The sequence below is a fragment of the Astatotilapia calliptera genome, chromosome 17 (genome assembly GCF_964374335.1).
Source record: "Astatotilapia calliptera chromosome 17, fAstCal68.1, whole genome shotgun sequence".
Lineage (NCBI taxonomy): Eukaryota > Metazoa > Chordata > Actinopteri > Cichliformes > Cichlidae > Astatotilapia > Astatotilapia calliptera.
The window spans coordinates 26,857,365-26,874,344 of record NC_137438.1 but is presented as its reverse complement, the minus strand read 5'-3'; the positions used below and the strand labels follow the sequence as shown (position 1 = coordinate 26,874,344).

The 16,980-nt window shown below is 39.2% G+C and overlaps 1 protein-coding gene across 4 annotated transcripts in view; it reads right to left on the bottom strand.

Moving 5' to 3' along the window:
• The window catches only part of mybpc1 (myosin binding protein C1), a 39,685-nt gene extending 22,996 nt beyond the window's left edge, over positions 1–16,689 (bottom strand). For 3 of the 4 annotated variants that reach the window (XM_026147571.2, XM_080291841.1, XM_080291842.1), the window contains exons 1-12: positions 16,431–16,689; positions 11,156–11,179; positions 8,600–8,671; positions 6,903–7,118; positions 5,874–5,921; positions 3,284–3,325; positions 2,866–2,907; positions 2,088–2,198; positions 1,073–1,221; positions 874–991; positions 734–785; positions 26–82 (exon numbers count right to left, since the gene is read on the bottom strand). In XM_026147571.2, the coding sequence (XP_026003356.1) occupies positions 26–82; positions 734–785; positions 874–991; positions 1,073–1,221; positions 2,088–2,198; positions 2,866–2,907; positions 3,284–3,325; positions 5,874–5,921; positions 6,903–7,118; positions 8,600–8,671; positions 11,156–11,179; positions 16,431–16,452 (953 nt within the window). In that variant the 5' untranslated portion in view covers positions 16,453–16,689. The remainder of the gene's footprint in view (positions 1–25; positions 83–733; positions 786–873; positions 992–1,072; positions 1,222–2,087; positions 2,199–2,865; positions 2,908–3,283; positions 3,326–5,873; positions 5,922–6,902; positions 7,119–8,599; positions 8,672–11,155; positions 11,180–16,430) is intronic. The other variant, XM_080291843.1, reaches the window with a different exon arrangement.
• Between the last annotated feature and the right edge of the window lie 291 nt (positions 16,690–16,980).

Here is a 16,980-nt window from a genome sequence, read left to right as displayed (position 1 = left end):
CTCAGGATTAGGATGTGACTCTCACCTATGTTTTAGAAGACCACTAAAGTCAAGCTCTCCTGCATCTTCTTGTCTTTCACTGCTGTTGTTAACAAGGAGAGATTAATAGAGATTTAATCAGAACTGAAAAAGCTAGAAGCACTAAAAACAACGGTAAAAGAGCATCACAAAGCAAAAGCTCTGATCTCAATCGATACATTAGCTCCAAGCTAACTCACGATTGGTGCTTACACAGAGACCTTTTTGTGTCTTTTCCCAGATAAAAGCTTGAAACAAGGTGATTTGTGTAAAACACATCCAGAGCTGTCCCGGGCAACATTGCCACAATGTTGAAGTACAACATTGTGATTATGCAATGCAACAGGGATGCTTTGAGTTGCTTTCCAGTCACATTGTTTGGAGGAAGAATCAATGTGCAAGAGTTGGCCTTTAATTACACAGTGAGTGAACTGGTTGATTTGTAATTACCTTGCAGAAAGGTAAATGACATTATTACAACCATCTTGTCACGCTTACATCTCATACAGAGACATTACTTGATGGAGAGGTGTTCAGTGTGCCTAAATGAATGGCACTTTTTCTTATCTTCATTTTTTCAGGTGTCTTTATTAGTATGTATAGAATATTAGAGATCCTATAATAGAACAATGCTTTGTTTTGAAAAGAAAACATAGAAATTCTGTCAAATTCCATAAGGGTCCTGCTGACTCATTCATAAAGGTCTTTTTATTACCTTCTCTTGAAAGCGGATCGAATGTCAATATTCTGTGAGCCCGTTTCAGCTTCTATAAAACAGTATCAGCACATAGTATGCAATTTTTATGTTTGTGGCGGATTTTTTTTGTTCTAAAGTATTTTAACAATGTGACAAACCTTTAACTTCCAAGTCAAAGGAACAGCTATCAAACTTGTCCTTGTAGTTGACCTCGCACCTGTAGTTCCCAGCATAGTTATCTTTGGCCTTGATGATGTGCATCTCAAATGTGTGGACCTGATAAAAGTTTGTATAAGAGTAACGTTATCACAAAATTTGCTTACATACCTTCTAAAGAAGGTGAGGGTACATGGATACCTTTGTGAGTCGGTCAAAGGTCTCTTTTAGCTGTAGATGTTTTCCTGTCTTGCTGGCCAGATCCATCCATTTCCCTTTAAACCACTTGATAGTTGGTTTGCGCAGAAGATCTTTGGCCTCCACTTTGGCAACAAAGGTGATGTCACCACCTTTGGACAGAAAAATTTGATATGATTAAAGAGAAAGTGTAATTGGGTACCAGTGAAGACTAACATAAAAAAAAGCATGCATTCATATATTGTATACAAATACAGATGCAGAGACTGTTTTAACTTAGATATCAGTGTCACAGTGAAAAGTACACAGCATATTTTTGCTTCTTTTAGAAAAAAGTCTCCTTTCATCTAACTGTTGAAGTTGATGTGTTGCAGTGGTCTCTATGTGTGAGTACATTTCATTAATGGATGCATTTTTAAAGGAAAGCTTAAATGAAGGCAAGCTATTGTTAATTGGTGTATACAGTATTTTTAAACATGTACCGGTACATTGATTAAAAAATGTGTACTGGGGCTATTGGTGTAACAGTAAAATGATAAACGAAAAATCAATTAACATATTTGTTAACACTCTGTCGGGAGCTCTGGTTGCTGGGCGTGTGCGTTTTCCACGAAAATGGCAATTCACTGCTGCAATTTTCTAGCAGTCACCAAAGCAATCACAAGGACATTTTTGGTTCACCATCCTCTTTGCAGCCAGTTTCACCCAGCAACCACTCGCTGTACAGTTGGAGCATATAAATTTTTCATGTGAGACCGGAAGTTGCAACCAGTTTCAGGCCTGAGGAACTGAGGGATAAGAACATTTCCAGCTTAGTGGTGTCTCTACTTATGCTTATAAGTCAAAGTTAGCATCACCAGCAGTGATCTGAAATAAGGCTGAAATAAAGAAAGATATCTTGGCTCTTCTAAATCCTATGCCTACTGCAATCTGTCAGATGGATACAGTTTTCCTTTTTTGCAGGTTTCCCTTTGAAGTCCCTCCTCAGATCTTCTTTCTTCTTCATTCTATTACTCACCAACAGTGACAGCACCACTCAGGGGTCTCTCAATCAGCAGGGTGGAGAGCGGTGGGTTGTCAACGAGCTTGTCCAGTTCGTCTGGTGCCTGACCCTCTCCCAGAGACCACACTGGTCAGTGAGGAAAAAGATCACCTACGTGAAACACAGCTCTCCTCTGCCACAGGCTACAAATAGTACAGTAAGGAGTCGTAGCACCCACCTTTTACTTCTCATCTGAAATTTTTACTTTTACCAGTCCAGAGGTACAAAGACAGACAGAAAGACTAACAGACACACATGACTTCCAGCACTCACACCTCACACAGCAGCAGGATCTCAGCTTGCAACATGGAAAGCATGAAAGATATGCAAATAGAACAAGCAGCACCTAACTTTTTATTATTATTATTATTATTATTAAAGAAAAACTGGGTTTATAAATTCTTAATTGTCTGGATACTGCAGTCTTCTTTGGATCCTGGAGGTATGAATGAAGATAATGCTGTTGCCATATGATTGTGATTCACCTCTGTTGGGCACTGTGTTAATACTTTACGAAACTTCACCATGGACAAAATCTTGTTAGCTTTTCTGTGATAATTTTAAACCTTCTAAATGAAAATGAAAAAGATTTATTTCTCTGAAGCCCACTTTATGTCCTTTATGATTATGTGAAGACACAAAGAGTTGGGGAGACTTCAATAAAACAATCTTTTTCACGTTTCGCGCAATATTCTTGAAACAAATAAAACCGAACAAAGTTTCTCTAGAAGTGTAAGGGCTACCACTTTATTACCTGAGTCCTTTCTCCCCATGGCTGGCACAGGGACGCTATCATCTAAACAAAGACAGAGAGAAATTTACAGCATATTGTAAGAAATAGTACTGTAAAGTCCACTGAAGCAAGCACACACTCAGAAAACGATGACAAGCAGTTAAAGGTATGCAAGCAGTGAGGAATTCTGAAAGGTCAGAGTTTAAAGGTCAGAGTGCTTCTTTTTGGTTTTTTGTTTCAAACTATATTGTGAACGCTGTTTGAAATTTTCGTTAGCAAGGGAGTTTTGAATATTTTGACTTTCTTCTGCTAAAAGGCTAACTTCCAAACACACAAAATACCTAGAGATAAACATGTCTCCAACATGTTTTCCACACTCAGCCACTGAATCATTTAAAATAAGCTTCTTGGTCAAAGATCTAAAATGGTGGGATCTTACTAGGCAGCTCAACTGAGAGTTTCTTGGTTGAACTGGCATCCTCTGTGGAAAAAAAAACAGAGTTATAATCGAAATTAATCACTATAAATATAACTACTGCCGGTAGTTTGATGATTATTGTGGCTACAACAGTGTGGGTTGGACATTCAAAGGTTTAGGGAAGCTGTTTTTCTCTTTTATTTAGAAGTTAACCAAAATGTTCCAAACTAACTGACCAACACTAATACTGACACAGAAAACAAAAGCTTCAAAAAGAATACGTAGATGTAATGTTTCAAATTACATAACATGATGTAATTTGCATTAGTGTCCTTCTTCCAGCAAAAACAAACTCCAAACATACACTATATTGCCAAAAGCATTTCCTCACCTATCCAAGTCATTGAATTCAGGTGTTCCAATCAGTTTTATGGCCACGGGTCTATAAAATCAAGCACCTAGGCATGCAGACTACTTCTGCAAACATGTAAGCTCTCAGGAGCTCAGTGAATTCCAGCATGGTACCATGATAGGATGCCACCTGTGCAACAAGTCCAGTTGGGAAATTTCCTCACTACTAAATATATCACAGTCAACTGTTAGTGGTAGGTCGCCAACTTTCTGCAGAGCCAGTTGCTACAGATCTCCTAACTTAATGTGGCCTTCAGATTAGGTCATGATGAGTGCCTAGAGAGCTTAATGAGAGGGGTTTCCATGGCGAGCAGCTGCATGAAAGCCGTTCATCACAATGTAAAGCGTCAGATGCAGTGGTGCAAGCGCACAAATGCACTTCAGAAATTTCCATAAATGCACTCCTAAACCAAATGTATATATAATATATATTAAACCCTATGGATTAAAAATTGGATCTCACTCAAGTTCATATGCTTGTGAAGGAAAAAGAGCAGATACTTTTCGCAATAAAGTGAAGCAGGAGCACTGGAAGAGGCGTCGAGGGAAAAAAAAGGGAAAAGTAGCAATTTTAAAATTTTGCTCATTAGGTGTAGAACTTTTTGATTGCACCTTTTATAACTAATATGTTGTTAACAGAGATGACACACTGCCTGGGGAAATGTATCTCATTCATTTGACATAGAAATACGAAATATGCTTTTTTAGTATTGCAGAAATCGCAGGTTGAGTGTTTGCACAGCTCCTTTTAACCCGAATCGTATGTTCACATAAATAAAACTGATATCAGGATCATAACTAACTGAAAACATAATAAAGAAAAATGAAGAAAAAAAAATAAAAACAAAAAAACCCCAGTAGCCTATACACATCTGTATATGTGATATAATTATGACAGCTGAATTAACACTTGAAGACATAAGTGGCATGCACATTTGTATTGCATGTGCAGTGATTTATACAGTGATTTATTTGGTGTATATTTTGCATGATACATGCATATAAAATATCATTACCACATCCATCTTTAGTTATCTTAGAGAAATAAAGGTTGAAGTGCAGGTAGAAATTATGCAGTGCAAGTTTGCAAGTAGAAATCACACATTTTCTACATGTATGTCAACAAGCATAGACATACATCTGAAGTTTACAGATGTGACACATCAGTATTAAATATTTACATCATTTAGATTGTAAAGGGTACTTTTGTCAATGCCTAAACCAGACTTAAAAATGTGTGTACTTATAAAGCCGTAAAGCACATTAGACACCAGAGAATTACAGTTTTGGTCAAACAACCATTATAGGCAAGAACATCCTAGTAATTTAGGATATTTAATGATTTTTTTGAAAAACCTTTCCAGGGGTGGGATGATTATACAGAATACATCTATGTTGAATTAAAAAGAGAAGAACAGGGTGCACAAGTTTGAATTTATTTGTGAATTTTTCTAGTACACATGGGGTCAATTGCAGAGCCACAACTCAAATTGGGATCATAAACAATTGCAGATTGCCAGTCGAACTCGTATATTGCAAAAAGTCTGTGGAATAATGAAGAAAGACTACTTCCAAATTCTTCAACTTCACTTCACTTGATCACAATTGGCTACTGAAATGGGGCAATAATCCCAAACACACATAAAAACTGGTTTTGAAATGGATAAAGTTATCTAGCTATAAGCTTCTGGAATGGCCTTCCCAAAGCCATGACCTCAACCCTATTAAAGGTTTGTGAACTATGCTTAAAAACAATCAACTAGCAATTCTGCCAAGAAAAGTAGTCAAATATTCAAATTGAATTAAGCCAGAAAGGGACATATGTATATATTTTAGCTTGTTTTTTTTGTTTTACCCTGTGTGGATACGATTAAATCAAAATTAAATTCAACCTTTTGTAACTAATTATTGTTTTTTTTAAAGTCATTAAAACATTAAAATCCCAAAATGACCAAGATATCCATGCCCATGATGAGTGTATGTAAACTCCTGACCACCACTGTAGGAAGATTTTATTATTTCACTTTGTAGTTCTTAATTTCCTTCCTGTACAGGAGCAATAATTAAACTACCTAACACTGCTATTCCTTCAACCATCTTGCTAAAGTGCTTGAAATATTTTGGGAGCACTTACTATGATTAATTCGATTGCTTTATGGCAACCATAAGGAACTTGAAAAGGTCTGTTATTGGTACCAACCTGGTTGAGGTGTTGGGGATGAGGTAGTGGCTGCAGGTTTAGCATCATCTGGAATAAAGGTTGTCATTGACAAATAGACCCACTTATCAAAAGACTCAAGGTCAATCACTGGCAGGTCAACTTTGACATAAAAGCACGAGGCCAAGAAGGCCAATGACCACATGCGAGACAACTGTGTCATGCAATTCTTGGACATGAATGAAAAAGTTGTTTGATGGATTGGTTTGTGCACAACAAAACCCCCTAACTGCTGTACTGTAGAGTGAAACAGTGTGAGGTCATAGCTGTGTGTGTATTGCCGTATGATTCTTAGTCTGGCGTAACAAAAGCACAAGCAGACTAGCGTCAAAGTGTGTGTACACACACACACACACACACACACAAACAGGTATATCAGATAAAATTCAGCCTCAAAGCAGCACATAGTGGTAAAAAAAAGCTCATGGCTAAGCCAAGTAGCTCCATCTTTCCTCTACATAAAGAAAAATAATCCAAGGAAAGCGGCCTGTTTGTCAGTACTTTGATGTTCGCATGTTTTTGCCTTGTTGTTTCTGGATTATAAAGAACTAAGTTTGATGATTCACCTTGCAAATAAACTGCATCACTTTCATTTTGCCATTTCTCAACCTAATCAGTACTTTATCTTTTTATATAACTCTTTGGATCTGAAAACTCATAAATTTTGTTGTTGTTTTTTCTTTGAAGTCTGCATGCAATCAAAGTTAGGGTTGCACTGTTTAGTAAACAAGTGAGAAGTCAGTGCATGATGCCAATCAGTGAAGTTCAATGTTGACTTAGCAAAGTAATCTATTATCTTTTTGTTGATAGTAAAAATATTTTTGAAGTTATGTAAAAAGAAAAAGAAACTTGTCTTAAAGGTTGCTTTTGCCATGCTGCAGTGCAGTTGTAATGTGCAACTGAAAAGACTATTTCAATGCTCAGTGTGTTTGCTTTGATCAGCAAGAGGGGTAAAACATGCACTTTCACTGAGAGACATGGGATTGTTTCATATTAAAGAAGCATACTTACCAGGTGGTGGGGGAGAGCAAGTGCCCTCTTCCTTTAAAGTAGAGTTAGCAGACTCTGCTTGCTCTTTTACCCCAACCCCACCAGGCTGTGGTTGGATTGAGCCATTCACGGCAGGACACGGCTCCTGAGCCACCACAGCCTGTACTGGCACAGGCTCTGTGGATTCTGGTTTCTTCCCATCAGTCTCTACTGGTTCTTTCCCCTCTGCTACTGCCTCTGTACAGCAGACAAAGCGCCAGGCTGGAGCAGCAAGCATTGAGCACAAACACACGAAGCCTCACAAGACAATGCTTGCTCAAATGAGATGAGTATAAATAGCTAATGACCAGATAGACTGAAATTGACGATATTTGAGGCAGGAAGATGAGTCTAAAGCTTAAGTAATATGTATGATATGTATCTTATACACCTACTGGGATTGTGTATTCGCTGGTCCTTAATAAAGAAAACTACACTATAACAATACTGTATCTAAGTCTGTGACAATATGATAATATTCTTAATATAAGACCTCAGCAAACACTTTCACTTATAAATATGGGTTAGCATAGCAAGATGTTTATTTTGTAAACTGTGGCTCAATTTAGAAGAAAAAGATGACAAAGCAGGGTATGCTTTAGGGTTAGCAGGCCCTTCTCAATCATCCCTCACTTACTTGTTCAGTGTTTAGTTTTTCCTGGTGAGTAGATTTTGTTTTATGCCACTTTTCCCTCAATTAATACAGGATGCTCTATGGCCTGGTATTGTTAGCTCTGTTAATTTAGTTTTATTGTGTAGTCTGGGTAAAATCCCAAACTGCATTAGGTGGTGCTTCATTTTTATAGTATTTGAAGATGAGAAGACAACCAAATGACAGCAAAGATCAACAAAGCAGTTGCATTTTTCTTGAGTATCACTGAAATACTTGCATCTAATATCCATCCATCTACTAGTGTTTGGGTCATATTATTACAAAGGACAAGTGTCAGCCTCATAGTAGTGCTTTAACAGAAATCCCAGGATCACCAGAATCAATAGGATTGTCCTTTTAGCAGAATGAATGTGGCAAGTAATTCAATGCATCACTGAAATATTTCATCTGGAGCTAAAGAAGTGACCTGACAGACTGAAAGAAAACCAGCAGGAATAGAGCAGTGCTTTAAAGTCCACAAATTAATCTCCATTAAAGGAATCTAGTGGTATTCTGGCGTTTTATCAGAAATGTCAGTGAAGAAGCTATCTGGTCATTGCATATCTATACTGTAAAGTGATCAAGGAGGCAGGGATTTACTAACTCAGTAAATCGGGACAGTTGGCCGTTGACTGGAGCCAACAGAGTCAGTAAAGCCCGGGATCTGTAATCCCTCATCGACCTCCTGTTTGATAACATATACAGCTGAGTACAAAAACAGCCACAGCATGACTTAGTAACAGCTCCATGAATCAAGGCACGTGCATCTAGAGCAGTGCAGGCATGTGGATGTGTGCACAGTGAGTGGGGTGGTTTGCTGCAGCTAAACTAATTTCTTGTGTGAACATTGTGTGCTGAGTGATCATACCTCCACAAGAACAGTGCAGTTTCAGGCCTCGCACGGTGAATTAAAAAAAATGAAATTGTGATGGCACACACCAAACGAACACGTGATGTGAGTGTGACCAGCAAAAAGTGCGAAACATTCTGGGGCAAGTGAAGAGGGAGGCATCAGGGTTATACCCACCTGGGGGTGGAGATACCTCCAGGGAAATCTCAGGTGGGGGTGGGGCACCGCTACTTTCTGGGGCAACACTTTCTGAGCATGTGACAAATATAGTTGTGGATGGAACAGCTGCTTTTGATAAGCAATAAAGCTTCAGCATCTGCAGTGCCTCTCTCACTTTCACACACACACACCCAAACAAACAGACACACACTCACACGGACAGAGACACACAGCTATATCCACCCACCTGCCTGCAAGTATGCATACTTTATCACAAAACATCATCATTTTCCAGAACATCCTCCTAGACTCATCAGTAAGCTCTCTGACTGAAAATGTGCTGTTAATATGTCAACACTTGAGGCTGTGCAAAGGTCGTTCATGTTGAAATGCACATTAATACGCATTAATAAACACACCGGTTGGAAGTGTCGTGCTTCGTCAGGCAATGTCGTGCATTCATTATATTCCTCAGTAACTGTTAGATCCTCTCATTTTAGAGAATGCGTGCTCGAAGGGATTACACAGTAAACTGATAGGAATGCACGTTACTGTTACAGCTGTAAAACTGCCGGAACTCTAGCTTTGCCCTGTGCAGCTTCCGCATCTGAACACTAGGATGAGTGTTGGGCTCTGAGACACTATTTTATATTGTGCTACAGTAATGGGATTATATTGACTTAATGATTTTCCTAATTAACAAGCACTATATAAAAGTATTAATTTATTAATGTCTGTTTTTCTTTTTTGCTGTCTTGCGTCTTAGTCAGAGTTCTCATACCAGAGCGTGAAATACTGCCACATTGTAAGAAGCCACTGGTGTCTGGGCTTTGAATTTGGACAGCAGCTGAATGAAGGTTCACAGTGGCAGAAAGCACAAGTTAGTCAACCACTTAAGGGCTCTCATGTTCGCCTCATTTGATGTGACACAAACACTGGTTGCTAGAGAAATGTGTGTTTTCCCTGACTGGTTGGTAAGTGGTTTCTGTAGGTTGCTGGCTGTCACTGGGTATAATCAGTTGCAAAAACTGAGAGAATTGTGACGCCAACTGAAAATGGAGAAGGTTCATAGTAAACTTTGTGGCTCAGCACCACAGCCAACATGTTTCATAAGGCGCAACTTTTACTCTGAAAGGGAACCTTCTTCATTTCCAGTTACCATCACACATACAGCTCAGAGTGTTTGTAGACAAGGCCGTCCTTTCCATTCAAATTACGACCACAATAATATGTTAGCAACCATGGAAAGTGTTACCATGGCAGCAAGCAATAGCAAAATCATACAAATGGAAAACTATGACATGTATGACTCAAATTTAAGTGTTTCACTTCAAATTCAAGTCAACTTCTGTAAATACCAAATACCATTTTTGATGTCCTTTCAGAAGGCACTAGATAAGACAGATGAAAAGTGGTGTTTAGGGACACTAAATAATGCTGGGAAATTTGTGTTGTGAGACAGGATTGTATGACTCAGTCTTTTTATGGATTTTTTTTTACTTAGACCCCACCTGTTTTATAGCTACATGATGACAGTGATCATAACCCTTGCTTTTTTTTGGAGTAAGGTCTGACTATTCTGGGGAGGCCTAGAGGGGTCAGGCCATGTGGATTCTGTTGTAGCGGGATGACCTGGATCTTCTGTTTTTTTATTGATTCTTTTGTGTTGCCTCTATAGAGGACTTCAAGGACAGCCTGACACAAAGTTGGTAGTGAAGAAACTCAATGTGTATTCTTATTAGTAGTATAAGTGGCTGCAAATAAAAGAGTACAGGATGACCAATGTCACACCTGTGACCCGTTTTGCCAATAATCATTATTGAAACAACACCTTGTGCATTTTACTTCTGTGAAAGCGGGCAGTATTTGACATCCTGGTAATCAGAACACGCCAAATGACTAAAAGAGCAGACTCCTTATATTTTCATCTTATTTACATAACTCTCCCTATTTCATATGAAGTGCTGCTATACGTTTTCAATAATGCTGACCTTAGCCTGGTTGTGATGTAGTCTTTTTATTTCTACATGTGTTAAATACAGAAAATTTCCGGGAATAATATTTTACTTGGACCCTAAAAAGCTGAGCTCTCCCGCCACCCGACTGAGCTGGAGCATTAAGATGCTGAAGCTCCAAGGTCGCCGGCAAAAAGCCAATAACACGCCAGCAGCTTGCTCACATGGGATGGCAGAGGCGTCAGCTGAATCAACAGTGAGGGATCAGCTGGCTGACGAGAGGAATGTCAGAGATGCTGACAGCTTGGTCATTGCTACAGAGCTCTGTGAAGCACGGCAGCATATCCATACTGCCGACTATTGGCTCCACATTTACACTCCTATGCGGCAGTGTTTGCACATTCACGCCAGGTTCATTATATTACATGTGTAGACCTGTTCTGCTTTGTGCCTGTACAACAAGTGAAAACAAGGGTTGCTGTTTGATGTCAGCAGTGGTATTTTCTACTGAAATTGCATACCTGTGTAAATTTTGAGCGACTTTTTATAAAAAATTGTGTATTGTGCAACTCTACGCTGCTGGACTGTGAGGTGATAGGATGATAAGATGTGCACTCACCCTCTGGCTGACCATTTGGCTCATCTACAGGAAGAAAAAGAAAATACAACTATGAAACATGACAGCAGAATTACTTGCATTATGACTCTCTTTTTTTCTTAGTTTGAGCACACTGATTTTACGTATTACGTACTTACATATTTCAGATCATTCAAGCAAATTTTAATATTATGCAAAAAGATATCATGATATCATGATTAAATACAAAATTTATGTTTTTAAATGATGGTTTCATTTATTAAGTCAAAAAAAACCTTTCATAACCACACAGGTTCCCCTCTCATTAAATCATAAATTAACTTTGAGCAACCGCATTTTTTGGAAAGCTTAGTTCAATTTTTTAGCTACACCCAAACCTGATAGCTATTAAGTCAAGAAATTACTTAAATAAAAACCTGTCTGACAAAGAGAGGTAGTTTTTTTTTGTTTTGTTTTTTTTAAAAAGCAGCACATCATGCTGGGATCTAAAGAACCTCAAGAGCATATGCAACAGAAGTCATTGACATCTATGAGTCTGGAAAGGGATACAAAGCCATTTCTAAGGCTTTAGGACTATAGTGAACCATAGTGACAGCTGTTACCCACAAACTGAAAACAGCAGGGAACCTTCCCAGAAGTGGCCAGCTGACCAAAATTACTCTAAGAGTGCATCAATGGCTCATTCAGGAAGTCACAAAAGACCCCAGAACAACATCCAAAGAACTGCTGACCTCCCTTGCCTCAGCTAAGGTCAGAGTTCACAATCCAGCACTAAGACAAAGACTGGGCAAAAATTGCATAGCAGAGTTTCAAGGAGATAACCACTGGTGAACAAAAAAATCATAAAGACTCATCTCATATTTGCCAAAAAACATCTCAATGATCCCAAAGACTTTGGGAAAAGTGCGGTTATACCTTTAATAAAACGAATGTCATACCATTGTCAAACACACCTGCCACTTCTCAGTAACTCAAACAAAAAGAAGGTTTTGAAGTGGACTAGTCAAAGTCCTGCATTAAATCATATTGTGATCCTTTGATATTACTTTAAATAGGCTGTTCATGGTGGAAAACCCTCAGGTGTGGCTGAATTAAAACAAATCTGGAAGACGAGTGGGCCAAAATTCTTCCAGTGATGTGAAAGACACTTCAAGTGATCACGAATACAAATGCCCGTTTGGTTTGAATATCCTTTAAAAGAAGAATTTAAAATTTTTTATTTTGTAATTGCAATAATAATACATAATATTGTAATTTGTTTGATTATCTGCAACGTAAGTGTGAGAAAAAAACAGTGTCCAAAAATCTTAGAAATCACAAAAGAGACAAATACTTTTTCACAGCACTGTAGCCAAATTGCACCTCCACAAAACTGTTTCCACAAATAGAGGCTATTGTGAGGAAAAAAAGATATAATGTAGACATTTGAACAAAGACTTGGTAATCCTCTCTCTTCCAATTACACACACCTTTTGTCTCAACTGCCTTCTGCTCACATCGATCATCACTATTTATGAAAACATAAACAGAGCAGTAGCATGGCGACTTCTTACTCTGTAGGCTAACCCCTGCTGCCCTCTTCTGCAGGTACTTTCAGGGTCACAGGCTATCATTTATATCATTTATCATTTTTGACAGGTGGTCTTATCACCGGGGACTGAGGGCTGCTGTCTGCAAATAGCAGCAAGGGCAACTCCAAAGCTTAAACACAAAACCAGTGCAAAGTAAGTAGTCCCAATACACTCCTATGTCAAAATGTTCAACTTTACAGCATTAAAATGCATTTTAAAGACTGGTACTAAAATATTTTTGGCTTTTGTGGATAAAGTCCTCCTTTAAAACAGGTCTGAGAGGGGTGAATTTAATTTTATAACACAACCACATTGAAAATTGAGTAATGGGTGTGGTCATAGTCTGCAAGGCCTCATGCACTACTTCCAGCATTTAAATGGACCTAATCAGTGCTTGTGTGATGTTGGAGCCTCTTGGAGCATTTACCTGGATTATCTGATTGAGATTGTGGTAGGCTGTGAACAACAGACCATCTATGAAGTTTGAGCTTCAGTTTTGGTGAGTATTTTATTAGTCTGTTTCTGAGCACTAATTAGCTAATATCACTCCAAGCGTTGCACCCACATAGTTTATAGGTACCTAATAAATTAGCACTCCGCACTTTCATCCAAGAACATGGCTACTGCCAAAATGCTAACCTCAAAAATGTAAAATGCTAAGTCCAAAACATATGAGTGATGCCATCCTGGTTAAAGCTATCTTTTATACAGTCTAATGCTAGCCAGTAGCATCTGAATGAAGGCAATGCATGCTAAAAACAGACAGAAGTTAGCAAAACAAAGCACATTTAAGTGCAGCATATTGTCATATCTGTAGCTCGAAATGTCATGTCATCAGTTATGCTGTAGAGTTAAAAATATCGTCGGCGCTTGGATGAAGTTGACAGTTAGGGTACATAATGCCCAACATTTCATAGTCTTGTATAGGACCTGGTCCACTACTGTTATGTATTCATAAATTTGTGTATGCTTTTTAACATTATAGGTTTACAAAATTTACATTTTTGCAGCAAAGTACATTGAAATTTACTCCTGCAGAAATCTTTGTCAGATACTTAATGCCCCAAATAATTAATAATAATTATTAAAGTTTATTAGAGGGGTTTTTGGCACTAAAACACCTTGGATTCAAGAAAAATGTGAGATGTGGAGTGTTTAAACCTCTTATTACAGCCATAAAAATGTATATTTAAAAAAAGTGAATTTAGTACTTCATATTCATGACATTAAATGTCAGTGGGTGAACACATGGGAATCCCAAGGGTGGAATATTGTTGAAATGTCTGTATCCCTGTAGAAAAAACTTTCCTTCCTCCGTGTATTGTCCATCTTGTCACTGCCACCTGTTTGAAGCCCATCAGTGAAAACTGTAACCCTAATTCCTTGTGCAGTATGTCTACTGACATATATACATTTTCTTCCGTTGCCACTTAGCTTCTGATATCTCTCCATTTGTAATGATTCCCTCTTAGCGTTCCTTGTCAAAATTAGCCACAGTTCTGTCTCACTCAAAAACAATGTGTTGCTGGCCCGTGTGCCAGAATCCTGCAGGGTCACATCATGTACCCAAGAGCGAGCCTTGCTCTGTCTCATCACCGTAGAGATAATGAGAGTGGAGAAAGGTTTTGTTTTACCTCTGAGGACTCTCAGCGCAGCTGACGGAGCTGCAGGTATTTTCAGCTGTCGCCGCTGCTGGCGTGCAGACAGAAGGGCTCATATGTGTATGTAAGCTAAATGGCCAGAGGCTTCATTTTTCCTAATATAGACCCCTATTGCTCTGATAAGACATTCAAGCTAAAGCTAATACAACCAGACCCTTTCTGGTGATTTAGTTTTTCCATTTACTGCTTTGATAACAACTACACTGAAGGACCCTTTAGGAATCAGCACTTGAGTGGCAGTTAGTTGCTGACAGGTTTCCCCTGTGTATTTCATCATGGGCTTGATTTGCTAGGTGGTATTCAGTAACACAAAGTGTTTGAGGATAAAGCCCAGGGGAGTGTTGGACCTTAGTGACAATAAATATTACGAGGTAAAGACATGGCCTTTACTACCTCTGAAATTTTGTCACAGTTCATGAGGATCGCTGGGCACAGATTTGGAGATTTAATAGGGAGCTGCCTGACCTCTGAGTGATCCATCCTGAGCACAGGGTGGCAGGGAGGTGTCTGTTTTGGCGTGGAGGAGGGGCAGTGAAAGGAGATGGCAGTGAACAAGGGATGGGGATTAAAAGTGTGCTCATTCTGAACTATTCCAGGGACAAGAATCCTGCTCCCCAGAGATCCAGGGACAACTCAACCACTCCGTCATCTCTGGTTGGGACATTTTAAAGGCTTGAGAGCCGGGTGTCTAAAACAACAGCCCCTACCCTCCTCCTCTTCAGCTGTTCAGACTCATTTAAAGAACAATACTTTTCCGCCCTTATTTATCTGCTGCTTGGGGCTGTGCAGCTATTTATGGGTAGTGTTTGTAGCAGACAGGAATCTGCTGCCTTTAATTCACCACAGCCTTGATTCCCGAGGGATCATGGATGGTCATGGCACCAGATGAACTCTGTAAGAACAGGTATTGATTGTCACATCACTTCGCACATCACTCTCTCTTAACTGCAAACGACGCAAATAGAAAGGGAGCTAAATTGGTACTGTAAGGTACTGTTAGGGTTTTGTAGCTTGCAGATTGTCAAGTTAATGCTTTAATCCAGTATTTATAATGCTTTACGATCTAAAAGGCAAAGCTTGCTTGATGTGCGGCAACCCTCAGTCCTTTCAAACACCTAAAACATATTTTAATGGAAGGTAAATCAAATACAGAGATGTATTTGTGTACAAAGAGATGTGCAAACAATGCACAGCAGTCCAAGAGCTGGTATGGACACACCAATCCTCTTCTAGAGAATCATAGATTTTGAAAGTTCTATTATGTGTAATTCGGAAGCCATCCAAAAGCTGAACAAAGCGTTTGATTTTCTCTACATGGGCATGTCTGGGTCAACAACAGATGCTGCCCGGAGAGCTGAGCTAATCGGTAGAGTGGGAGTAATACCATAAGGTAATGACAGACACAAGTGGATTAAAAGGGAATGTTGATGGACATGATGGTAGAGATGAGTGACACTCCAGTGTGAAAGAAAGATCCAACATGAGGGCGCGACAGGGGATGGTGAAGCTGCAGTTGAACAAAAACTCAATTAGAAGATATCTACAATCAAGATGTTATTTATCCTTACACGGTTCAACCCTCACACTTTCCATCCAGCTTGCATCATCCCTCAGGGGTAGTTTTTTTCCTGAGCACTCATCAACATTCCTCTCCTGTGCTTTACCATCTTGTCTTTCTCCAGTCAAATCAATCTAAACCGATCCAGTATGCCAAGCTTTGCAATAATACTATCTGTTTGTACGCCTCAAATCTTCTCTTGTACCAAGGATGGTAGAAACACGCACGCATCAGTAATACAATACCACTTTCAAAGTCACTTTGAGGATTCCTATGAACAAGCTGGCAGGCAAGCCATAGAGTGATGGAGCTCCTCACAGCCAGTAACAACAAACTGTGCTGCCCTCAATCAAAAAAAAAAAAAAAAAAAAAAGCAGAACCACATTGTAAACCTTAAACTGTTGCAAATTCTCAGCATTTGTACCTTTTAAAACAATTAAAACATAAACTGTAACAGGTGGTTGGACCCCAGCTGCATGCTGGCAACATACTGTTAAAACTCCTACCTTTCTTTGTGGGCTCTGGCATCTTGAGCTGCGTCCCAAAGAAGCTACCAAGGAGTCAAAAGATGCAGGTAGGATTCTTGTATGAGGCGTGGGAGCCTCCTCAGTCCAGGAGGGACAGATAGGTGCTGATGGTGAGTAGGACAATAGCGAATAAAAACCCTCAGAGACCCCTTTGCAGCAGAGTGATGGGAGATGAAGAGGGCACAGGGATACGGTTTGGAAAAGTCAGTGGGGAGAAGAGGGGGACCGATAACAGATCAAGGAGGGACAGGCTTTTAGGCCTTATATAGAGATGTGGCATGCTCCTCCTCTCTGTAGTTGACAATGCAGCTCCATCCTACACCTACTGTAACATTATTGTCCCATACCCAGTGCGAGGCCATGAATTACAAGTGCATCAGGATGTTAAATTCACAACACTTTTAACTTGACTCATTCTCAAAGTTTGCATCAGTGTTTACAGCATATTTTGGGTGATGTTTTAGAGTCGTAATATTATAATGAATCATTGTTTGAGCATTTAAACACACAGATGGATTGTTTAAGTTTT